The sequence below is a fragment of the Colius striatus genome, chromosome 3, assembly GCF_028858725.1.
Source record: "Colius striatus isolate bColStr4 chromosome 3, bColStr4.1.hap1, whole genome shotgun sequence".
Lineage (NCBI taxonomy): Eukaryota > Metazoa > Chordata > Aves > Coliiformes > Coliidae > Colius > Colius striatus.
The window spans coordinates 4,426,031-4,452,293 of NC_084761.1; the positions used below are offsets into that span (position 1 = coordinate 4,426,031).

The following is a 26,263-nucleotide window of genomic DNA, read 5'->3' on the forward strand; positions in this document are numbered from 1 at the left end:
CACAGAAAATAGTGTCTTGACAAAATGAGAGGATAAAGTATAAACACATCTACGTGTAATCCCTCCAGGGCCAGGGTGAAACTGTGGTGTTCATGTTTGAGCAGAAAGGCTCCATTTCTATTTATTCTGTGCTTCTGTTCCAATTGCAGTCTTTATTCATCAGGCAGATGTACGACTGTGACCCGTTTTAGTTATCAGCAGAACATGAATGTATTTTCTCTATTCTCAAGTATCCTAGAGTTTATATTTATACTTCAGAATTTCTCTCTTGCTTGTTTCTTAAAGTTAAAATTGATCCAAGATCATATTACAGTGAACAAAGAACAACCATCACTTATGTACCTTTTAGTTTTCTAGGACAATCTGGAAAGATTAGGAATAAAGATTTGATTTTCAAAAGTCTTGAAGAACTTCAGTGGGACACATCTCCTGGTGCAAGACAATGTCATTGAATATCACTGAATATCAGTTTATGTGTCCCTGAATTTTTGTGTCTATATATGTCATAAAGGTTTTTTAAGGAAGTTACAGTTTTGGGCAATACTGACAGTAATCTTCCATTTTTTTACATGATTTCATAGTGCATTTCCAGATCTAGATTTTTTTGGTGACAATATATGATTAAGGGTTAATGTTCAGATGCCAATGGCAAAGCACTAACAAGCACAGGTAAAGTCTCTAGTCTTGTTATGTATTTTGGTACAAGCAGCAGTCGAGTTTGACATAGGATCGTAGAATCATAGAATTATATAGGTTGGAAGGGATGTCTAGAGATCATCTTGTCCAACCCCCCTGCAGAAGCAGGTTCACCTAGATCAGGTCACATAGGACATGATAATTTGTTTTTTTTTCCAAGATAATCTCTGTGGCTGATTAATCAGTTTTAAATTCTATTTGAAAGGAGTCGTTTATTGCATGTGTTTTACAATGTAAATGGAAATATTATAGAACTTGTTCCAGTGGAATGCAGCCCATCTACGATAAGGTTAGCTGCTAATGAAAATAAGAAACAAGTCTGTCACACAGTTTATGTTTTTAAGCTGGCATTGTTTTGCCATATACCAACAGGCAACAGTCTAGTTCCTAGTTAGGAACAACCTAAATTTGCTACTAGAAAACACTGATCATGCCGTGCTGCATTGTCAACATACTCCTTCTAAAGCAATCTTTGAGACTTATAGTAGGTCAGTAGTGGATATACTTTACAGCTTTTCACTGATGAAGTGGATGAAGCTTTAAAGCAAGTCATCATGTTGAGAGGTTGGAAAAGGATGTTGGCATGGGAGCAGAGCTTAAAAGAGTTTGCTGCTTCCCAGCTCCTGTGTTATCTGCAAGGTCTTTCCTAGTCTAAGACACCAGAGTACATACCAGTAAGTAAGTAGTTTGATCAGTTGTGTATGGTCTGTCAGGTCCTGGAGAAAGAAAGCACCTTGTTACCTTGTGATGATTTGTATATACTACAGAAGGAAGAGGTGAGGAGAGGGGAATTAGGAGAATGCCACACAACACTCTTACCAGAGCAGAAAACTTTGTTGCTCGTATGTGATATAAACATCTACCAATCCTGGTATCTGACTTAGTGTACTGGCCACTGAACATAGATAACATGGGAGAGAGGTCTGTTTCTTAAAAGCTTGAAGTGGTATGGCCAACAAAGAATAATTAGAAGGGTGGCAAATTGAGTCTCTTGTAACATGCATTGCAGTTCCCCAAGCTGTTTCCTAGATTCATTGAGTGTTTTTGGTGAAATGAGAAGTGTTGATAAAGAAACGTTCCCTGTGTCTATAAAAGTGATAGAAGGAAAAGTGACATCTTAAATAGAATTCTTGAATAAAGAGATCACATTAAATGTCCCACAAGCACAATAGAGGAGTAGACTTACATCCCCCAGTCTGCTGACCATGCTTCTTTTGACGCAGCCCAGGACAGTGTTGTCCTTCTTGGCTGCAAGTGCAAACAATTCAATATGTCACCGCAGCCTTCCATGGATGGTTGTGTTTAAATCTAAAGGAGTATTAATCTGTTTATAGAAAGATCCCAAATAACTGATGGCACTCAAGAAACATGGTTTTTTTTTTAATTAACAGCATATTTTAAAGCATACTAAGGGACTTCAGTTTGACAGTAGATAATGAAGGGCTAAGAGAACACAATTCTTGTGTGTTCAAGACACTCTCTTTAAATTACCTAGTCAGATGGGACAGTAGAAGCTAACATACACTATTATTGTACAACACTGGCTTTTTAGTTAGGTGTTTCCAGCCCATTTCTGTAACACATCTTGAACTAACTTATCATTAAAAAGTATTTCAAACTGGAGCAAAGATAATACTATTTCTGTCTGGAAAGATCAAAAAATAAATAACACTTTTAGAACAGGAAAACAAGAGAAGACAGGGATTCTTTATGAGGGTCTTTGATATACTAGCAAATCTCTCGATACCTTCATGAGAGATCCAGCCTTACAGTTTTCTTCATGTATTGCACATGGAAGAGTAATTAAATGTATAGGAATAATAATTATTGCAAAAGGTAGAAAGAAAAACAGTGCTCAGAATGACTGAGAGAAGACTGGGATATGTAGCATCCATCTGTACTGGGAGAAAGGGACCATTAAACAACAGTCACTGAATTTAATAAACAGTGCAGGTCTCAGAGTAATAAAGTATCATTTTATAAGAATATAGACAAAATGTGACAAATCTTTTCAACTTTTATTCACTTTTTCCTGTGGATTTGTGGATTTTTGGCAAATAGTGTTTTGGAAAGTATGGACTGGTATTTAGTTGCCAAAAGGAGTGAGAAGAGTTGCTTTATCTGGGAAGCTAAGTGCAGAATGTATTAGAGTGACTTAATCTTCACTAAATCTCCTTGTATGGAGTTACTGCCTTAGTTGCTATATTATAAACAGTCATTTTAACTACCTGTGAAATAATACCCAATATAGACCAGCCCTAGATGTTGAATTGATTAATTTCTGCCACAGAAAATGCTGAAGTGATTACCCTTTTGTTTTGGTGGAGACAGTTGTACCTATATAGAAGTCAGTACCACTGTAGTCTTTGGAGCTGTCTGAAGCACTTTATGTGAAGGTGTGTATTTTCTAAGGATTCCGAGAGTAGGAAATCAGATTTTCCACTTTGCCTCAGTAGCTTGCTGGAGTTTTACCCTGGAATGTAATGGAGCAGTATGGTGCAATTTCTATTCTCTTCCATTTGGTAAATCCCCCAAAATCCTGGGGGAATAAATAACAGCATGGTAAATTGGAAACTTTTTGTTTGTGAGCAAAGGTACTAAGTCCATCTACACTGGGAGGTGATGCATTGTAAACTCATGTTCTTGGTAATGGCCTGTCAGCTACATAGAGTTCTGGTAGTGAAGGTTCCTGAAAGTCTCACCTACTTCCTGTGATAGGAGACAGCTGTTTCCATGATTAAGGCCATACAAAACTGTTAGTTTTACATCAGCAGTGTAATTTTAACTAATGGTATGATTTTTTTCTCTGCTCAAAACACTGTTTCAATTTGTGCTTCCAGGAAAGGTGCCGTAAGAGATTCAAACTAGTTGGGCAAAGCTTTAAAAGTTTATTCCATATCTTTACTTTCAAGATATCTGTAGTGTTGGCTACACAGTGGTTCAAGTTGGGCCCAAAAGCTATTTTTTACAGAAATTATTTAAAATCTGTATTAATTTACTTGAAAAGCCCTCATGTTGTGGATGCTACGTACTTAGCTACCTGAGCATTTGAGAAATACAGCAAAGTTTGTCGTGTATGAACCCATAAGTAGTCTGTGCACTGGTGCATTGATTTTTTCCACTTATGTTCTGTAGATTAATTTAAGTCTTGTAAGAAGTATGTGCAAGAACTTGTGCTACTTTGAAAGCATCAAAAAATGGGAAAAATAATTTGAGTCAAACATCCTGGAACCCCTGGGTATTCTAAAAATATTAATGACTTCACATCATTTTCTGCACAGCTCTGAATATTTTTAGAGTAATTATTTTCTCAAAATAACTGCAGTGCTTCAACAAAGGATCTAATCAAACAGTACATTTTTAATCATGGACTGTAGGAGAAAACATTGGAGGAAGTGAAATATGAGTGGGAATATTTTTTGATCTTGAAAAATGTGGTTTTGTCCGTATTGCCAGACTTGATGCCAAGGACAAGTGATGAATCAGTCTTAGAGGATCTCTGCTCTTGGCTGTGTCCGACTGCCAACTATTCTCCTCCTGTTACACCCAGCAGCAGCATAGCTGCCTCAATTTCCCTTCTACCATGATCTGCCTAAAGCGCTCGCATATGCCTATAGTGAATACACTCTTCAGAAATATATGCTAATGTTTTCCAGAATCATTTTGATGACTTTTTCTGCTGATGCTCTCCAAAATGCTGTATCCACAGACCACATCTTCTTTGACCAAATAAGTGTGTGCTTGCATTAGAGAAAAGCAAAAAAAGCACACACATTATTCTTAATGAGAATATCAGCCTTCTGCAATGCCTTCTGTACCAGCATGTTTAAGATGAACTCTTGCATGACGTTAATTTTTTGAAGTTCATCAGCTCCGTGATATTATTAAATTGCAGTTTGAACAGAAATATTAAGAACCCTCTAATAAAATCTCCTTTCTTTGAAAACCTCACCTTTATTCTATGATGCTCAAGTTTAGTATTCTAAAGTAACAATAATATTTTTTCACTGGGGAATTCAGAGATTGTTTCAAAGTTCTGAGGTTTATCCAGAAGATATTATTGCAAATAATATAATCTTTCCCTAGTTGTAGTAATTACAATGGAAATATTTTTAATACCAAAATCAGATGCAGCAGAAAAATCTTTTCTCACAAAAGTAAATTAAAAAGTTTCATATTTTTCTAACAAAATCTAATAACAATGTTTTAAGTATTAGTAATAATTTTATGTACAAATTTGAAGGCCGATTGTCAAAGTATAATTAGAAATCTCTGCATAACAAATTCAATATGCTCTTGTAGGATGGTTGAAAAAAAAGAACTGTTTTGAAATATTTTCATTAGAAATTAGAACACTGGAGTAGGGAAAATTAGACTTCTATGAGATGGAATCAGAAAGAAAAAAGAAGGAATGTTAGCTGCAAAGAATTCATGTGGAATAATATAAGTAAATTATAATCTTACATTTCTAAAAACCTCTCTACATTTTCTAAACACATTTGAAGTTGTATTAGCCATTACTCTTAAAAAGTAAAAAAAAATCTCTATTTTTAGTAATTCCTTTCCACAGCTGTATTAATGTATGTCTTCAACTCACTTTCATATTCAGGCTTGTGTAGTAGCACAAGTGTCGAAGCATCTATGCTGTTAAACACATCCATATTCTAACGTACACATTCCTAGTGTCAAGTCAGTGTGACGATGAGTCCTGTTTGTTTACTAACCTGAAAATTATGCTTGCTATTAGGATCTCAACAGGTCTATGTTCATTTAACAGTTTCTGGTCATGAGGGTTTTTGGAAGGCTCAGAGAGATAGACAGCAATATAGTCAATTATGTGCTGTCTTCAAGAAAGGAAAAAGTGTTTTTAGCTTAGTTTTATCTTTCAGATTTGTATTGGGTAGTAGGAAAAAAAACCCAAGGATCTCCATATCCTATTAGTAAAGAGTATGCTGTTGTCTTGTTGGGTTAGAAGCATAATATTTCATGAGATTTCCAATGCTCAGTGTCTTAGCTAAATTGCATAAATTACAGGAACGACTCTCATTCAGTATTCCCTGTATTTCTACTTTAACTGACAGCTCTAAGCAATAATCAAAGAATAGGAATTATTTTAAAACATTTTTTGAAAGAGCTCTGGTCTCTTGACTAAATCTATGTTGAGAATTGCTCTTGTAATACTATATGGGAAACATGCTGACCATTTGTAATAAATCTTGTCCTTCCAAACATTATTTGACTTAACTCTGAGTTACATTGCTTATAAGTCTGTGCACAACTTCTAAAATCTCACAAACCTTACTGTAAATTTAATACATTTGAAATTGTGTGCTTCAGGAATCCTGACAGCTTGAAGTGTGTGAGTGGATGCACATAAAGAACTGTGCCTGTGTCTACAGATAGTGCAGATGCATGTACAAATAAGTTTTGCAAAAAGAGACGTGTCACACCTTGCTCTTTCTGGTGGACTGTATTTCCAAAGTCCAGAAGTATTTTTCCTAGTGAAAAGTTAGTTGTTTCTACCTCTAATCAACATTCAATCTGTATTCAACTGAGATTGCTAAAATAGAATTTTAAGAAAGAGGTTGACATAGGAAGACATTTTATTTAAGTTTGTTTAAAACAAAAGAAAACAAGGAAATAAACCTAAATTTCTGTCATTTGTTCAAAATGACCACACATTGCAAAAGTGTTGCTTTAAATTGATTTGGCTATTACTTTTATCTTTTTTTTATTTCCATTTTTTTTAAAAAAAATGGTCTCCTGTTTTTTTTATTTGATTTTGGTTTTAATCCTAAATCCAGTTTATATAGTGGAAAGTAGCTTACATTTATGTACTTCTCATTTGAGCAAAAAATACTGACAACTTCATATATGTTAGTAACCACTTGCACCAGTGTTAATTGAAGCACTATTACTGATATCATACTTGGCCCAGTGTCAGTATATTGGAGCTTTGGGGTTTTTGATTTATTTATTATGTTTGCTTGAGTAGCCTCTCAGATCAGCCCATGTTAGGGGGATGAGAAGTCAGTAGCTGGGTGGTGTAGGAGGGTTGATTGCTCCTGTGAGCAGCAAAACTAACTAGTCAGCTTCTGCTTCAGAGCCAGTGCAGAGAGGGCGAGAGAGCAGCTGAGTGAGGGATACAAAGGGGGTTTGTATTTGGGGGGATGTCTGTGCTTTGCTTTTTCAAATGTAAAATTGTATGTGTTTATTGGGGCTCTTTCTGCTTTGAAGTCCAAGGACAAGAAGTGCCCCTGCTTCACTGCACTGCTCTGGTTATGATTCTATTTCTGCTTTGAAATAAAAATTGAGGTTTAGTTTGAGTGTTCCAAAACCAGATACCACTCTCTCTCTCTTTCTTGTAGGCAGGGTGCTGCTGTGCCAGGCAAACCAGGAGGGATCTCCCGTGTACAGTGCCCCCAGTTCACTAGTATACACATCCACAAGTAAGCTAGTGTTATGGCTCTTGTTTTGTTTTGTTTTGTTTTGTGACAAAAGCACATTAATGTGAATTAAGCCCCCTAAAAATGTGAACTTTCCCAGTAGCATTTTGTGAAGGTAAATGTTATATTTATAAACGTGTAAGTAATGTCAAGAGATGATTTAGTGTTTCTAGTTGCATCTTTATGCTCACTTCATTTTATTTTTTTGAAAAAAGAAAGACAACCTGTATTGCAATGATCTATCAAAATGGTCAAAAGTTGTACAGTAACAGTGAAATCTTTTGGAATCCGGTACTGTTGTGCACTCTGCATTTTATGTAGAAGGTGAAGTTGTATTTCTTTTTCCATCCCCGTCACAACTGTGATTTAATGAACAAAAATTCCTCTATAATGCCACCATTTGATTGTGTCAGGAAGCAAATAGTTGTGAAATCTTTTTTTACCAAAGGAAAAAGATTGTGTGAAAGTGGTCATTCTGAATTATAAAAAGCTGCCCTAATGAAAATAGCAAAGACAATCTGAAATGATGCCATGAGCCATTTTTACCTACAAAACTTTGTAGTAGCAATGAACCCTCTAAAATTCAGAGGCAGAAATGATTCTTCTGAGATTGTTTTAGGTGGTATTGGTGGTACCACTGATGCACATTCTGAAATCTGGTCAGATAAGAAGCCTCTAGCTGAATGAAATAGTAATAATTACTGCTGTTGCATTAAGATGAGCAGCAGAGTTTGCTATGTGCTCTTAGTAGAAATTCCTCCTTGTATCCAGCCCGAACCTCCCCTGGCACAACTTGAGGCCATTTCCTCTTGTTCTATTGCTTGTTACTAGGGAGAACAGATTGACTCCCACCTCGCTACGATTTCCTTTCAAGTAGTTGTAGAGAGCAAGAAGGTCTCTCCCGAGCCTTCTTTTCTCCAGGCTAAACAACCCCAGATCACTCAGCCATTCCTCATCTGCTCCAAATCCTTTCCTAGCTTATTATCTGCCTCTGTATCCTCTCCAGCACCTCCATGTCCTTCTTGTAGAGAGGGGCCCAAAAGTGGACACAGTATTTGAGATGCGGCCTCACCAAAGCCGAGTACAGGGGAATGATCACCTCCCTGCTCATGCTGACAACACTGTTCCTGATCCAGGCGAAGTTGCCCTTGGCCTTCTAGACCACCTGGGCACACTGCTGGCTCATGTTCAGCCACTGCCAACCAACACTCCAAGGTCTATTCTCTGCCTGGCAGCTTTCCAGCCACTCCTCCCCAAGCCTGTAGCACTGCTGGGGGTTGTTGTGGCCCAAGTGCAGGACTCAGCACTGGGCCTTGTTGAAACTCAAGGAATTTTGTACATTTTCAGTGCACTATTCCTTTTTGACTGAAATACCAGTCTTTTGACTGAAATTGTTTTACTGGAAAAAGTCTAAATCCAAAGTCTTAATTCATCTTGCTGTTAGGGAGCTGCTTTTGGAGGAGGAGGGGCAGTGTTTATTTTTCATTTTCCTGGAAATTAGTCCTAATAAAACCTTTCTTAAGTTTATCCTGTTGCTCCTTTTATCTCACTGAGTTCTATCCTAGGAGATTTATTTCTAGGGTTGCTGTTTACATCATACAGTATTCCCACTATTACTAATTCCCTAGATAGTCATTGTACAGCTAGCTAAGCTCTATACTTCACTATTTCCATTCTGTCTCATGAATCAACCCCTTGGAAAAATCTTATTTTACAGGGATGCTCCTCGAATAATGATATCCTAACAAACACCTGTTTGTTTTCAATTATTCCAAACACATAAGTAAACAGACTTTGCCTATCTGCCTCCCACTGGGCAATGTGTAATACAGTTTCATAACAGAAATTGCTGGTAGCCCTTGCAGTAGAAATTATTACAATTTTTTTGAATCCATATGTCTGCAAGACATGATTTTTCTTTTATTATGAGCAGTGTTTCATATTGCTAAAAGGTAGTTTCCCCACAGGGTCACAACTCCTAATAATACAAAATTACTACAATTAGTAATGATTGTAATTAGGTTTTTTTTATTTCTCCTTATTACAAAACTTTCAATAAAAATGTAAAAGAGTTTCACTTCTATAGGAATATTCTACTAGGAATAAAGCTTGAGTTTCATCATGTTTTCTTTATTATTTTACAGATCTTCTATATTCAATTTTCATCCACGTTTATAATATTGAAATGATGACTGATAAGTCAACATTGATTTCAAGGAGACTAATGCTTTTACTATTATCATTCCATCTAAGAATATTGAAGCCTTTGTCTTTGAGTAATTTGTTAATTATTTTCTTTGTTACTGCTGGTGTTGTAACCATGTAAGATTTTAGAACAGCTTATAATATTAAGAATTAAGAGGTATAAAATTTGTATTTTTTTTAACAGAAGGGAAAGAGTCAGATGAGATTTTTAAAGCTGTGTGAGAGACACAGTGTTCATAAATGCAAATGGCAGTTAGAAATTTTCCGGTATTTGGAAGAGGACATTTTTAGAAATGTTCTCTTTATCTTGACTGTTCATCTTTTGCTCCTGAGTTATATTCTGTAAGGAATGAAGGACTGAAACATGGTTGTAAAATATAGTTTCCTTAATTTGTTAAGCTTTATTTCTCACTTAACTTTTTGAATTTTAATTGTATTGGTCACTGCCAGTCTCTGATGATTTTGAGCACTTTTACCCCATTTCTTTGGCTAACCAGAAAGAAAAATGCATGTCTTGGAGCTACTCTTTCCCTTCTGACATTTTATTTCCCCAGGATATATTTTCTGTATCACATTGTACATTTCCCAGTACAGTGATTAGTTACACCTCTGAATATGTCAAGAGATGGAAACATGGCTCTACTTCCTTCCATCACTTCTGGGCCTTCACGTAATACAGAAAGAAATGAGCTGTTTCTTCTGCAAGCAGTGGAACAAATCAGTAGCAATAGTCTCTAATGCCTCATCTGTTCTCTTATGCTGAAGCAGAAGATGGCACCTGGATCAGTTTTTCATTTCACCATCTATTCTGGGAAAGCATTGTTTCACCACGCAAATGTGTGCATGTCCCTTGGTGGGACAGATTCTTTACCTTACTGAGACAACCAAAGTAAGGAAGCTCATGGTCTCATCTTGGCTACTGTAGATACCCACAGTATTGGCATCTTGAGGATAGAACTACTACAACTGATTTCAGTTAAATAGTTCTTCATTATCCTAATGCAGTATGTAGACAAGTATTGGAAGGTGATATATCCAAGTAGCAAAGATTAGAGTAAGCCAGTGTTCACTTGAAGCTTCCTGGAAGCCCATGATATCTCACTGAAACTGAGTAAAACACTTCTATAAACTAGTTGCTTCCACAGGGAAGTTTAAAATCCTGAAGAAATTTTAATCTACTGTTAAATAAGAATTGTATCAAGAAATATTTTGGAACTTTTGCAAACTGAAACCACTCAAGAATAGGATCCATGAAAATATTAAGTCTGCTGGATAGAAGGAAGATACAAAAGAAGAAAAAAGTTCTATCACTAAATTTCTGTACCAGTGTTCTAGAAGGACAGTAATATAGCTGGGTATCTGTTGGTAAAAAAGGCAAAAATACGAATCTGAATTTATTCAGGAACTTTTAAAAACTGTTTAGCACCTATTTGCTCCATTTTTTCTATGATGCAGAAGTGCCTGAAAATGTGAATGCAATAGAAGTTAATGAGAGCCAAAACATGGGAAAGAAGGAAGACATGAAGTGTAGAATCACAGAATAATTCAGGTTGGAAGGACCATGCCACACCAGGGCACATTAAGGATGAAGACTGCACAGCCTTTATGGGTCATCTGGTCCAATGCTTGAGTGTCCTAACAGAGGAAACCTCTCTGCTTTCAAGTTTTATTTCTTGTCTCGTCTTCCCAGCATATGCCTCTGTGAAGCGCCTGGCTCCATTTTTGTGATCACCTCCCCTGCCCTTTCATGTCAGAGGATGGAAAAGGAGATGCACCTGCCAACAGAAAACTTGTTTGTGCTCTGAAATAGCAAATCAATGTTCTTGAGCTCAATGAGCACTTGCTGGTGTAGGCAGGAAGCCAGCCTACAGCTGTGCATTGCATTTTCCCAACATTTGAAGTTGTGCATAGCTAGGTCCTAAAATTACAAATTTTAATGAAAGTTCAAAGGCAGATAAGTGTTTTGCAGTCCCTAAATCAGAACTTTCATCTTTATTAATGTTAGGCTTTATTTTAACTCTAAGAAAATACAAATTTCCTTGAATCAGGTGTGTAACCAGTAGATTTTTTCTGAGCACGTGTTAAAGGGACAGTTCACTGGACTAAACAAGTAAACTATATGATGCAATAGTAAATTCCTACATGCTTTTGTTCAGAATGTTGCACAGATGAAAGCCTTTATTTCCCAGATGTTCTGCATACCCATGAAACAGAATTTTGCCTTGACTTCAATGAGTACATTTTAAACTAATATCTGTTTTGGCTTACATTTTCTAAATGTTGGAGTTGTTTCATCTTCAGTAAGCATGCCTCTCAACTCCAAAATAGACATGCTCTTTTTCCATAAATTTTCATTTGTTATTAAAAAGGAATATTTAATATTGCAATAAAGTGATGGAATTAAAAGAAGGAAAAATATGAAAATGCAGAAATCATATATTAATTTACTTTATTTTATCATACTCAAGGGCAAGTGAAGTTGATGGCCCATTTTTTTAATTGATCTAATGATTACAATTTTGTAAGAAGTGGTGGTGGAATTCAGGAAAGATGATTTAAGTGGTACAAAAGCTTATAAATCTGTCCCACATTGTTCATGTTCTTTAATTGTAATTGTCTGATAAAACTTCCATCAGTTTCTGTAATTAACCTAATGGTCTAAATGAATTTCCAGATCACTGGTTATTCATTTCAATATAGAAAACGCCATTACATTGAGATTAATTAATACTAAGTACATTCATAGTCTATGGTGTCATTAGAATACAATTTTACTGTTTCAACTGTTTCAATTATGAGTACTTTTTGTCTCTCATTTTGTTTGTCCTATTTATGGACTTGACTGTTTGTTTTGATTTAATACTAGAGTAGTAAAAGCATTTTATGATTAAAATATTCAAACCCCAATGTTCTTTGAGTTCTTTTCCTCAAAATATCAGTGTAGATACTTTTTGTATTTATCATTTCAATTATTTTTAAACAGAATTCAGTCAATGCCAGATTCATAATCCTGTGATATGCCCCAGAACATCTTATTTGTCTTGATATTTCTTTCACAGAAGTACATATGACAGATAAGCACTCACCAGAGGATACTTTTACTTTGCGTCAGACATATTAAAACAATAAACTACCTTGCCCTGGGATTTTAGCTTATGAGCAACCAACAAACAACAAGGCAAAGATAAGATGTTTTTGAAAAGTGAGAAGGCAGTTGTTTCAGAAAATTCCCTTGAAGTCTTTGGTCCTGTAATATTTTTGAGAAGAAATATTTTAAATGCTTTAGTTATTTAAAGCATTAGCAATGTTCCTAAATTATCTTAATAATTCTACTGATCCAGAGTTATGCCAGGAGAGAAGGAAAATCTGTAACAGAAGCTTAAAGTATTAATTACATGGTATGGGAATTTTGTTTTTTATATATGCTTTCTCTTAAAACTTTTAAATGCTTGTGTATGACAGACACATGTACTACTTTTTAAAAAGACTTTTTTTTCCTATGGCTGTTTTATTTTGATTCATAAGTGGAGGATAATTCATGACTTTGTTGATATGCATGGAATAAATAAGGACAATCATAAGTGGGAAGTATAAATACCACATCCAATACTGGGATTTAGTTCATTTGAAGACTTGTGCTATAGAAATTAAAATTATGTAAAGCCTGTCTGTTCTATATGACTGTTGAATGTTCTTCTGTAGAAATAGGTTACTTCTCTTAGAAATATTAGTAAACTATATTAAAAAGACTGTATTAAATTATTTTTGTGTTTCTTGTTTCAATTAAGACATTCCAGCTCTTATTTTTCTGTGACATTACTAATAGGTTGATGTAAGACCTTTTACATTTCTGTTATGTTCTGAGATAATGTGAGATATGATATATTCTGAAGATTACATGGGGAAAATACAATTTATAAAAGGTGATTTAATGTGCACGTCTGAGCAGAGTCATTAATGGAACCATTCAGTTTAGAAATCTTGATTCAATTGACTTTTTCAGGTTTAATCTGTTGCACACATATGATTATGTAAAAATTATACTGTAATGTTGATAGTCTTCTAATAGTAGTGTCCTGAGTCCAAGCAACTGAAGTGTAGATGTTCCTGGCATTTGTTATATAGTTTTTGGGGTTTTGTATGTAAGACATGATTGATTATATTCAGTCCAAATGGACATATGCTTTATTGCAATGACATCGATGACTAATTCGTTCTAATTTTATTGTTGTCCTTTTTCTTACTTTATTTGTTGTGATTTTACTGTTATTGGTAAGGGAGAGACTGTTTAGTAAGCTTACTGTTTTGAATCTACAAATGAGTCAGGAACAGTTTAAAGAATGAGTATTCATCTGTTATAAATACTTCGCTTGCATTACAGTATTTCCAAATTAAATGTAAAAATGTTAGTCTGTTTCCTCTTTAACTGGAGTGGAATAGCAGCTCATTTTATCTCAATTAAAATATCTATTAGTACATTGTATTTACACGTTTGTGGTTTTGTCTGCTTTGTATTGCTTCATAGGAAAAAAGTAGAGTACCTTTGCAAGGATGCTCTGGGATTAAGCCAATTTGAGCATTGTAGGACTGAGATTCAAGAGTGAGACAATGTAAAAATGATCCCCAAAGAGGACTGTCCATACATTTGAATAGCCCAATCATTAATGTTTCCATAAAATAAAATAAAAACTCATTACTGAACATTTAAGAGTCAAACTATCTTTTAATGTGCTTCCTTAATTAATGAATTAGCTTTATTCATAATATAAGGGGAACCATCTGGTTGTAAACCAGGAATAATGTGAAAAATACCATTCCTTGTCTGTGTGTTCAAGTACAGGGGGTTTACACAAAAGTTTAAATAAAGAAGACATCAGCATTAAGTAGGAAGGGAAGTTTGCTAATTGCTTTCCATGATTTTTTTACCCCCATGTACAGAAATGTAAAAGGTTGAAAAATCATTTATCATTTCCAGAAAAAAAAATTCATGTTATCTCATGCTGAAATTTCTGTAGAAGGTCTTTAAACACAGTTTTGTCCCATTGTATTGGACCTCACTTTGAACAAAGTTACACAAATCTGAATGCAGGATATCTCCACTGACTTCTAACTCAGCTCATTATGAAGATAATACAGAATTAACACAATTGAGTAAAATCTTCATATATATTATAGTCTTGATGTAAGTATTGGCCTTTTTAAACTGTGAAGTGAACCTCTTTTGAGGTTTTTTTGGTATCTCTGCCTGAAAGTCTTGTTACAGTGTTCTCTGTCACTATATATTGTCCTCTATTTTCAGGATAACTGTCCTTTTACCTTCTCTGTATCAGTTTTTTAAGTGGTGACTAATAAGTCATCAGTAAGATATATTTCAGTTTTTCAGAATCTGTAAATATGCTGCAAATCTGGTTTTAAGTGCCTTGCTATTTATACTGATTCTTCTTTTAAACTGTTTAGTGATCTTGCAGTGTGTCTGAACTGGCATGGTCGAGAGTTTTATAAAGGCAGACATATCACAAATTGTTTCCAGTTGGCTTTTTTTAACTTCTACACCTGGGTAGTGAGAGATGACTCGAAAAGTATCCTTCAGCTCATATAATAGAAACTGTGTTTGACCAAGGACAGTTGAGCATCTGATGTGTTCTAATTTAGTGCTTTCCTATTAATAGACTTAATGGCTTAATTGGCTACTGTCAGTACCTGTGACTAACTAGTGAGTTAGGACAATAGGATTGTTTGGACTTACCCCTCTTTGTAAGCAGCTAAGTAGTGAGAATTACACCTTGTCTCTTTTTTTGCATCATGACTGGTAACATTAGCTGTGGATCTATTGTGAGAGGCTTCTTTTATTATTCTTCTTTTTGTACACAGGCTTCTGATGTTTCCTTAGCTTAGCATTTAAAGCGCTTTGTTACTCAGTTTTAGTAGGTAGGCACACACAATTGACCATACATCTCCAATTATTCCATCTGTCTGATGTTAAGTTGTTAATTCTGTGGGTTTACAGTTTTTCTATTATGGCTTGTGGTTTTTTTTTCCTCAATCACTTCTTGCCTAAATTGTTCCCAACCAAAGAATATTTTGACAATGTTCTTTTTTACAGTTTAATAATTCTGAAACCTTGTGTCATCCACACAGACCTTCTCATCAATGCATATATTTGCCTTTCATAAGCATCCAAATTACTAAATTTTGTCACCTCTTTATAGTAGTTCTACTCTTCATCTATTTTTTTCTACAGCCATATAATTTTTACTTTGTCAAAGAAACAATGTTTAGCTAGACAAGGGAATTTATCCGTTTGCTTGGAATGTGTAGATGTCCAACAACCAGAAACACAATGCAAGTTATTGATCAGTTTGATCATCTATATTTGAAGATTGTTCTTTAAGATCAAATGTGTCTTCTCTGACCACTACTATTTATTTTCCTCTATGGCCTTCTTGCTTTGTTGTTTGTTTTTGCCCACTGACTTTTTCCTGTTTGTTAGTAGTTCCTTTTCTGAAATGTCAACTATTTGCACATCAACTATTTGTATTCTTTGTAACATCAACTATGCAGTACTCTTATTTTGCTGTTAAGTACATAGTAGGTAATTTGACCACCAATCATAGAATGGTAGGGCTGGAAGGGACCTTTAGAGATCATCTAGTCCAACCCCCCTGCAGAAGCAGGGTCACCTAGATCAGGTCACATAGGAACATGTCCAGGCGAGTCTTGAAGGCCTCCAAGGAAGGAGACTCCACAACCCCTCTGGACAGCCTGTTCCACTGCTCCCTCACCTGAACAGTGAAATTGTTTTTTCTTATATTTAAATGGAACTTTTTGGTTGGACATCTTGTCTGTTCTATTTTTATCCTCCACATACTGCTATATTTTGATGTGTTAGGAGAAATCCCTTGATGCCTGAGGGATCGGGTGGCTGCTTCTACAGTCATACAGTGAAAAAAGGATAAGATATATGGCAATTTCTGATATGGTTGAGCATAATCTCGAGCAGGCTGCCTAAGACCATGTCTAAACAGCTTTTTAATATCTTCAAGGATGGAGACTCCACAGCTTCATGGTGCCTGTGCCAATGCTCAGTCACTATCATATCATAAGAGTTTAGAAAAAAAATATGAGACCATCTGCAGGCTTTGGCACATATCTAGAAACCAATGATGGTTTGTTTATTGCCACATTAGCAGAGGTAAAACAAAGGAGGGCAGAGAAAAGGGATAATTCCATATATACTTAGAAAAATGATAAAGAGAATTAAGGTGTGAATTCAGTGTACAAAGTCAGTGTGGAAATAGTAGATCAGTTAGATCTGGAAAAAATTTAAGGTAGCAAGAATAAAATAAGAAGTTTTGTTGGAACACTTACGTATCTTCCTACAATTTAATGTAAGACTAAGCACAATAATAGGAGATTGCCTTATAGTGAAACATTTTATATGTGGTTTTTGGATGCATTTGATCATGTTGGTATGGGAAAAATCTTATTTTATGTAAGTCTGAGGATGAAATATTTGAAACCAGTTTTAAAGCAGCTGTCTGTCCTCTTTCTAGACATATTTATTTAATCTTTTAGTGTGTACCTTATAAAGTTTCACCAAATTTATGTAAAATTTGTGCTAATTTGGATTCAACTGGAAACTTAATGCAGTAGTGTGGTGTAAAGGGATTCAATTACAGCGTTCAGTGCTTTGTAAGTAACTGTCTCACATAAAAAGTTAATTAATCAGAGCTGTGTCAATTTCCTTGTGCCATGTCAATTTGCAGCAAGGTAATTAATCACTAATCGCCCAGTGTGCAGCAAACTAAGGGACAATCCAGGAGTCATTTATTGTTATTTTTTTTCAAAATAAATGGCACACAGAGCCATGAAGAAACACATCTTGCCTTCCATAATATTTTTATCGACAGTTTTGCATGTTGTAATAGACTGCAGCAACAAGCAGCTGTAGTTCAATGGAATATGAATATTAAAGAAACAAATGAGAACAGATTTATAGGCCATTGCTTTTCTGTTATGTCAGTTTTGAGATTACACTGAGCAAATGAACAGTGAAAAATTACTCTTCCATGTGGAGAATAGTGATTAGACTTGTACATTAATTAGAGATTTTTGTTTTCCTTTTCAATGCATTTCAAATGAGAATGTCTTCTAAGTAACAGTTTGTCCAAAATACAAATTTATTCCTTCCTAAACAAGAGTGTTTAATGCTGACATATATTTTTGTACAACTGTAAAGAAATTGTTGCTCTACTAATTTTGTGTTTGAAAAAATGAACTGATTGTGAGTGAAAGAAAGAGAAGTTACCAGTTGTGACTGTATTTGCCATTTTTGGCAAATTTCCTTTGAGTTCTGTTAATTCACAAGGAGATCCCAGGTATAATCATGTCACAAAAGTGACAGGTGGAAAAATGTATTTTCATCTTACTGTTTTTAAACTGTGAATTTTCTAAAGATCTTTTAAGCAACAATATTAAGAATCCTTTTTTTGTGTGTTGTGTGTATATTTTAAAGCATTTTTATGTTAAAGCTTTTTTGTGTTAAAATTCATAGTAACAGAGATTAAATTTTACTTGCACTGTACTTTGGAAATGCAAAGATCTTCACATTTGATCTTTAACACAGTTTTTATAATTGCTTTAAAGAATGTTTTAAAGAAGGCCAAGTATTGCTACTTATTATTACAGTGAAGCACAAACTCACAATGCAGCATACATCAGAATAAACTCCTGTTTCTGGTTCTGAAATCTCAGATAATATCACAGAGATTATTCTGCTTAGCCTTCCTCAGCATGTTACCCATTATGTCTCTTTGTATTCAATTTATCGTCCAGCACTTCTGAAGTGTTTCCACAACAGGGATCCTCCTGAACTATGGGAATAACGTAAACGTGTCTCCCTGCCTTTCTAACAGTTAAAATGTATTGCAGTAGATTAGCTATAAACTGATTCTAACATGATGTATCATTAAAATTCTTCATCATAAAACATTAGAAAACACTTGATAGTGGATGACCTGATAGTTTGCGCAAAGGAATAGAGATTAAGAGTGATGAGAGGTAGATTTGTTCATCCATTTCGATGGCACACCTTTCTTGAGGCATATGGCACTCTCATACAAATTCAAACCACAGCACAAATGCAAAGAATAATTGCCCATTAAAATGGCTGTATATTTTTATGGCTTTGATACAAAATCTGCCCCCTGTTGTTTTTTGCATCTGCTACCCTTTCATCTATCCCAGAGCTTTAAAACTTTAATACACAGTGCATAACCCTTAAGTATTTGTTACCAGGTTATATTCCTCCTCTTGGGAACTCAAGCTTTGTCATTGTTCTTCAGTCTTTGTTTTCCAAGGCATATGTTAAGATATGATGCCTAGAAAATGCACCAACCTGTCATGTTCATTTAATAAAAAAATCAATAAACCCAGTGCTTATATTACTTCTTTTGGGATAAATTAAGATTTGATTAAATTTTATCTGTGAACACAAAGAGCAATTTCTTCTTGTTTTCCTCATCCTCATATTTGTTTTCTCTCTAAAATTGTCAGGCACCTAAATTTTACTGATATTCTGACATGAATCACATTAATTCCAAAGGCCTTTTCATTTGCTTAAATGATCCAAGTTGCTTGACCAGATGTCATATTTGAGATTTAAATGGGATTTCAATGAAGGAGATACCTTGTCATTGTTTCCATGTTCACAAAGTGCATCCAGAAGAGAGAATTTTATGGACAATAATGATTGTAATAATACTTTTTTTAAAAAAAAAGCTTTATAATTTATTTATAGAAATAAAACAAATAAGTTTAAAGAAGGAATCTTACTGTGATAACATTCCTAAATACCTTTCACGTAGCTTGTAGTACAAGATCATTTGTATGCTTTTAGATTATTATATTAAGGAAAGCCAGGCACTTCCACTGCATAGTGTCTTCACTCTTTCTAGTTTGACAAAGTAACATTTCAGTTCTGTAGGAACTGATTTTGTTATTGTTACTGTTTTAGTCTCATTCATATTTGAATAGTTGAATGAAGAGCTAGAGAACTCTTCATTCTAGAGAACTGATGGGGCTATTTGATGAGAATGGAAATGGTTTCTTTGGTTTGATATTTGCTTATATATACTCTTTAGAAAAGGCTTTTTTTCTTTTTTTTTAACTTCATATGATTACCTCATATCATTATTTGGAGAAATCTGCTGTTTATGTGTCACAGATTACAAGAATTCCAGTCATTAAATTACTTTGATAAATTTAAGGTACTTTTGTTTAGAAGTTGTCTCAAATGCTTCCCTGATGAGAGTGAAACACATTTCCAAGCCCATTACAGTGTTATTTTCACTAAGTTTCAGCAGTTTGGCATTGAGGCACTAAGGAAGGTCAACCTACAAACTGTAAGTCATTAAAATCTTCACCCCTCCTGGCTAGTATATTCATTACTTTTGAGTCTGGTTAATAGCACTTAATGCTTCCTAATGGGAGAGCCTTTTTGATGAAATTGTTTTTATGAAGTCCATTCTGCAGTTGTGTCCTAGTGGTGCTACTTCTGCTGGTTATTTTGGACTGAGGATATTAAAGCTGGTAGCAAAATAAATTCTGTGGTGGCTATATATTCCCAACCAACTGATTCTCAACTGGGCTGTAATATAGGTTGGATTTTTTTGGAACATCTAATCTAGGGTCATATAATCATGTTGATTATTTCTAATCTTAAGATGTGTTTTCAAGATGCTCTGATTTTTCAGCCTGATCCAAATAATTTTTTGAGAGTGGGTATAATTCTGTTACATATATAACTCTACTGTTAGACCTCACTTGATTGCAAGACCTTGGAATACCACTCTTGGTTCTGTATTTCTCAGGCTTAGTTATCATCATACGTCTTGCTGGCAGAATTCCCAGTCATTGCTCTACCTTCTCTTATTTACTTCTAGAAGCCTTTCTGAAGTTTTGCTTTACTCTAGACATTCTATGTTTCATTATTTTATAAGGAGGACATGCAAAACAAGCATAACAAAACAATTGTATAACTTCAAGGTTTCATTCTAACACATCCTTTGTGTTGTGGATTCTTGAAAAATGGTGGAAATCACTGTCTTGTCTCAGCATCTCTCATGAATGCTGAGCCTGTGTTATGGGTACTGGATTTAGTTAACACTTATGGGCTTGGTGACTCTTCCTTCTGACTCGATTTTCTAACTTTTTCATAAGAGAAAGTAAAAAAACCCAATTTTGTGTTCTTTTTTATTTATTCATTGATGGAGGCATCCTGCTTTTCCAGTGACATTTCTGCTTAGACAATCATTCACTGTGAAAGATTTAAGGTCGGTGGCTCTTCTTGTAATTCTTTCCAAGGCGTAATCTCCTTGAATAATAAGTATTTAGGATAAATGCTCAATTATTGCAAAATATATATTTTAATATGTCTGTGGGAAAGCTGGATTTGATGGTTTTAATTCAAAGGAAAAAAGCTTGAAAACTGCATTAGGAGTTTCACATGGTTTCACACATATATATCCTCAGTGTCTTTTGTACAATTGCTGTACAATTCCAGTTGCTTTCCATTAGACCAATGTTTACTTGTTTCTCCTGAAAATCAGGAGTCCATTCTTCACAAGTGTGTAAGATGTGTGGCTGTATAGTGGAATTGCTAAGATAATTTCAAACTGTGCATTATACATCAGAAAGATTGTCTAGGACCCCAAGTGCCTCACTGAAAGGAGACAACTGCCTTGAGTATTGGCAAATGTAGATGTTCATTGCAAAGAATTAATCCATATAGCAGATCTTAGAGCTGGATTTTTGAGACCATGCATTGCAAGCCCACGACTTTGTTAGAAACCATACATTACTTGAGATTAGACTTTGGTTTTCTTTGCCACTACTTCTGTTTTCTCGTGAAAGTGTGTTTTTTATCAGTATGCAGAGAACTACAGAAGCACATGTAAGTGAAGAAGTTGTACAAACTGCTCAAAGGTTGTCAGACTCCATTAATTTTTTGTCAGTGTATTTTAGGACAGAGAAATTTCTCCTAATCTTAGCAGTTTAAGAATGTCCCTAAAGACAAGAGGTTTTTTACAGCTAGCTACAGAATACTGACTTTAAGGTTTATTGTTTAAGATAACCACTGTTTCAGATATCAATTTTTCTTGGCCAAACTGCCAACTCTATTTTTCCCCACTTGCTTAAGCAAAGTCTTCTCAGCACTGTTTTTTTAATTTGTTTTTAATTTATACTTTTGCATGACTTTATTTTAAAAGGCGCAAATTAACTCTCAAATTATTGGAAAAACTGACTTTTAGAAATGACCATCTACTAGGGGAAAAGGAGTAATTTTTGTAGTGCACACAGACCAAAGTTAAGTATTTCTCTTATTAAAAAAGATAATTGTACTGGATTATTTTACATCTCCATCTAGTCCTGTATTTAGGAAGAAGCAAAAGCTACATGCAACAAAAGTTGCAAGACTGGAGCTAAGGTGTAGGTTGCACTTCTTTGAATATTCTGTTAGCTTTTTAGAATTGGGAGTCTTTTTGTAAACCAGAGACAATGCCTTTACTTTTCTGCAAGAAAACTGTTTGTTCATCCTTTTTGCTCATCGACAAATTAAGCTTTTAACATCCATAATATCCAGTGGCACAAAGTTCCATGGTGGCTTCATTAGAGGTGATGTGAAGAGCCACCTTTTCCCTTATTTTCCCTGTTATTCACAATTGTGGAACTTTGTCATAGCTCCCACAGACCTGAAGAATACTACTCCACTTCATTGTTTATCTTACAAAAGTGACAGACATCATTATAGTGATGACATGTGACCAGTTAAAATATATGTCATGTACATTTTAAGCCAAGATGGGAAGTCTCCAGCATATGTCATTCACAAATACGTTCTCTAAGTGAACATCAACACTATGATATCAAACCTTTCTGTTTTTTTCATTTAGTGCCAACTCCTGCCTTTGAAATTTTATTAGAGTAGTGCATCTTTTATTTCAGCATGAGGAGAGAGTTCAGGCTATCAGAGGAACTACAGCACAGCCTGTAGATCTTTTTGTGATAATGTTTGTTTCTATCACCAGTCCACTGAAATTTCTCTTTTACATTTCAATGTACACATTGTACTAATTTATTATGTGAGATTGTTTACTTGGGAAGAAAAAAGATAAAAGTTACATGGCTTGAGCATTAGATCATATTTCTAGGGCTATTGTATTTATACTGTTCCATTTTCAATGCTGTTGCATCTGCAGATGCCTCTGTTTGTTTTACCCCCAAAAAATGCTTTACATCCCTCAGTTTCTTTAATGGAGTTGCTTGCAAAGTTGTCAACAGTGTATTGAATTGTAGAAGTTCATAGTTTTGATTTTGACATGTGTTGTTTTTACAGAAAATAGAATAAGAATATGGTATTTGCACTTTTCTAAGGGACTGTTATAACTTATTTGTATTGCCATAAGGTTGTTTTGTCACAGACATGTAAATCTTTTCAGAATTATTGTGTATAACCTCTTTCTTAGTGAGAAGGACCGAGAAAAGCCCAAAACCCTCAGTAGTAAAGCAGTAATGGAGGAGTCACCATAATTACAGTGTTTTCTTTCATATGTTTAGCCAATAGTGCCTGCAAGTTGTGATTTTTTTCAATCCCTTTTTCAAGTTCAAGGCTTCTTTTAAAATTTAATGCTTAAGCAGATGAAAGATAAATGTGGATTGAAATCAATTTGTATTTGAGGCTTGAAAGCCACACTGTTTTATGCATCATTACTACCATTTACTTGCTTCTGACTAGGGCTTTGCTAAGAAATATTCATTTCTTTTATCTTTTTATTTATATACTGAAAAAACCTCAACACATTGAAGCACAATTGAAGTAACCTGAGTGCCAACAGAGCTGGATTTGTTTTTCTCTGATGAATTTATTCAAAAAAATACCTTTTCTAACACTGGACAACAATATATGTGCAAAAGATAAATGAATTAATGAAGGATCGGTTAAATAACTGAGAGGCAGAGTGGAGTGGAAAGGGGTTTTTTACTTTTCAGTGACAAAATTTATGAGGAGAGAAGTTTTACAGATATTTTACCCCCTGAAAACCCCTCTATATTACTATTCAATTTCTGATTAAAGTATTTTAAATTTTGCATAGAAAGGTGATTAATGTTTACACTTACAATGACAATATAAAAATGTCTGAGTCAATTTCTTTGTTATATGTCTAAATTGTTTCTATTGATTCTGAATATTATCTTAATTTAAGATAGATATTTCCAAGCCATGCAACTATTGCCTTTAAAGGAATAATGGGTACTGTTATCAGCCAGGTACACCTCAAATATCTGAGAAAACTCTTGCTATCTTTCTTTCCCTTGGTACACAATGAAGACCCAGTTAATAATCAACTTTTTAACAAAAGTAAATCTCTACTTGATTGGTAAAATCTCTAGGTAATGTAGGTCTGTGGAGGTCACCTGGTCTAACATTTCACTTCTAACCAAAGCAGGACTAGCTTTTGAAGACAGATACAGTAATGTGATGTAAGTGTCCCTGTCATTATAAATTCAAACCTGGTAGACTTGGACCTCAAGAGGCCTCTCCTTGGCCTCTGGTTTTAATTTACTTATTTGGTGACTCCCTAATCCAGTTACAGACAGGCTTTCATATACACGCAAGTGTGCCTCGACATGATGCTTGTTTGAAAACACGAGATTGTTGCTGAACATTTTACATTCATTCGTCTTTTCTGTTTCTTCACAGTGCCAGGATTTCCCTACCCTGCTGCAACTGCAGCTGCTGCTTACAGAGGTGCACATCTAAGAGGCCGAGGTCGCACGGTGTACAACACGTTTCGTGCAGCAGCCCCCCCTCCTCCAATTCCAGCCTACGGCGGGTAAGGAGATCAGCCTCTTTTACTTATTAGCATGAATCTCCAAAGGCTACAAACTATTTGTGACTGTGGTGCATGCTGATCATGTCTCACCGCAGAAACCAACGCAGCATGCAACCAATCCCAATGCTGGAAAGTGGTGCACCTTGCACGGAGTATTGAAAAATGACTGTAATTTGTACTGCCACGCTTGGTGGCCTTAAGCATTTCAGATGTCACATATTGTTATGTAAATGCTCTTAGAAACTGAATGCTTTGGAACAGAGAAATTGTTTCAGCTAAAGATATATTTTTGATGATTGCAAACATCTGGTTATTAAGGAGGTTGGATCAAGTGAACTTGTTTTTCTTAAAATCATCCACTGAAAGTTGTCTCTGGTCCTGAAGGCTTGGTGGTGTTATGGTTTTTAAAAATTATTTTACTTGATTTTTGTTCAGTTTTTCTAGTTAACATCTCTACCACAACAGAAATCTGGGATGCTTCTCTCAGGGACATATGTTTTTCAGTACATTTGCTTAAAGAATACCTTAAGATTTCACTGTCAGTGACCTACATTTGTTAAAAGCAGGTAGTAAAACAATGAATAAAGGAAGGAAATTCACAGCAGTAATTTCTAGAAACTCAATAATCTGTTATTTTAGAAGTTGGAGTTTTTGAAGTGTATTTTTGAGGGAAAGACGGAAGACACAAATTCTCCTGAAGCTCTGTAAATGCTGACACAGAAAGATTTTCTATGCTGTATATGATATTTAAAAGCCCTAACATTGTCAAAAGATTTTCATCTAGTAAGAAAATTGAAAGTTTGAAAAATCAGAAAACTTAGCAGATCCCAAGACAAAATGGTATTTTGCCATAAAAAATTGAAGTAGATATGCCACTACCTCTCTGTAGAGCAACCAAATCTTTCTGAGAAAGGGCCAGGAAGTGTTTGCAAAATTTTTGAATGAAGTTGATCTTCCTCTTTCCAACCTCACTAAAATCCTGTTCAGCAGCTCATCTGCTCTTACTGTGGACAGTCCCTTGTAAGGGAGCCTGTAGCACAAAAATGTATCCTCATGCTTCTTTAATATTAGGAGTACCCTTTAGTAGATACCTCAGTTTTTCATGCAGCTTTTATTCTTTTAGAACGTTTTGTTTTTTAGACAAGTTTGCTTCTCTAGACCATCAGGCATTGTGATAAATTTTCAGGGGTAGTTCAGACAGACACTTTGGCCATTCCTTCATATTGGGCAGTTATTACATTAGAAAAATAAAATATTCTAAAAGTGAAAATAAAAATGATGCCATAGAGTCAGAGTAGTTTTTTAAAGTATGTTCTATTTATTTTAAGTGGTTTTGTACAGCTTAATAAAAAAAATGATATTAATTAAATCGGCAAACCAGTATTACTGCTACTAGAAGAAGACACTGTGATTTTTGAAGATTGCCTGAATTACCTTTGGACAAGTACAGTGTCCCACCAGGAGTGTCCTCCTGTTTCCCAGACTATCATTTAGAGTTAGTCCAGGTATTTGTACATGGCAATGATGGGAATAAGTTTAGAATACCCTACGAGAGATAATATCAATCTGAATATCTCGGCTAGAGAGCTAAAGAAAGTGGACTCTTTCCATCTCTACCTAGTTGAAAAGAAGTTCTTCAATTTGAACATAGCGTACAATGTGTAGTGAGGTAACAGCATAGGTTATTACTAAGTTAATGATGTCAGGAAGACAATACCTTAGTTTAATACAAAGTCATAATGTTGTATAAGAAACTGTATCACACATAGTTATTATATAGGTTTTGAAATCGACAGTTCTTTTCTTGATAGTATTTGCAGAATGAGTAAATACTTTCAGACCAGTAAGTTAATTAAATTTGCTTGAATTTAAGGGGCCACATGTGAGTGCTCTGTGTGTATACGTGTGTTATATGCATTTTTATAGTTTAGTTAGTACAGTGACTCAACAGGAAGAATTCCATTTCTAAGGGTTATACATATATATTCTCATAAAACTGTACTGCTTTAACTTTCAGATGTA

At 34.9% G+C, this 26,263-nt stretch overlaps 1 protein-coding gene across 11 annotated transcripts in view; it reads left to right on the forward strand.

The window, feature by feature from the left end:
* Positions 1-26,263, forward strand: part of RBFOX1 (RNA binding fox-1 homolog 1) — a 1,234,970-nt gene that overhangs the window by 1,162,319 nt on the left and 46,388 nt on the right. For 8 of the 11 annotated variants that reach the window (XM_061991822.1, XM_061991823.1, XM_061991825.1 and 5 more), the window contains 2 exons: positions 7,065-7,145; positions 24,109-24,241. In XM_061991822.1, the coding sequence (XP_061847806.1) occupies positions 7,065-7,145; positions 24,109-24,241 (214 nt within the window). The remainder of the gene's footprint in view (positions 1-7,064; positions 7,146-24,108; positions 24,242-26,263) is intronic. The other 3 variants (XM_061991829.1, XM_061991831.1, XM_061991833.1) reach the window with 1 other exon arrangement.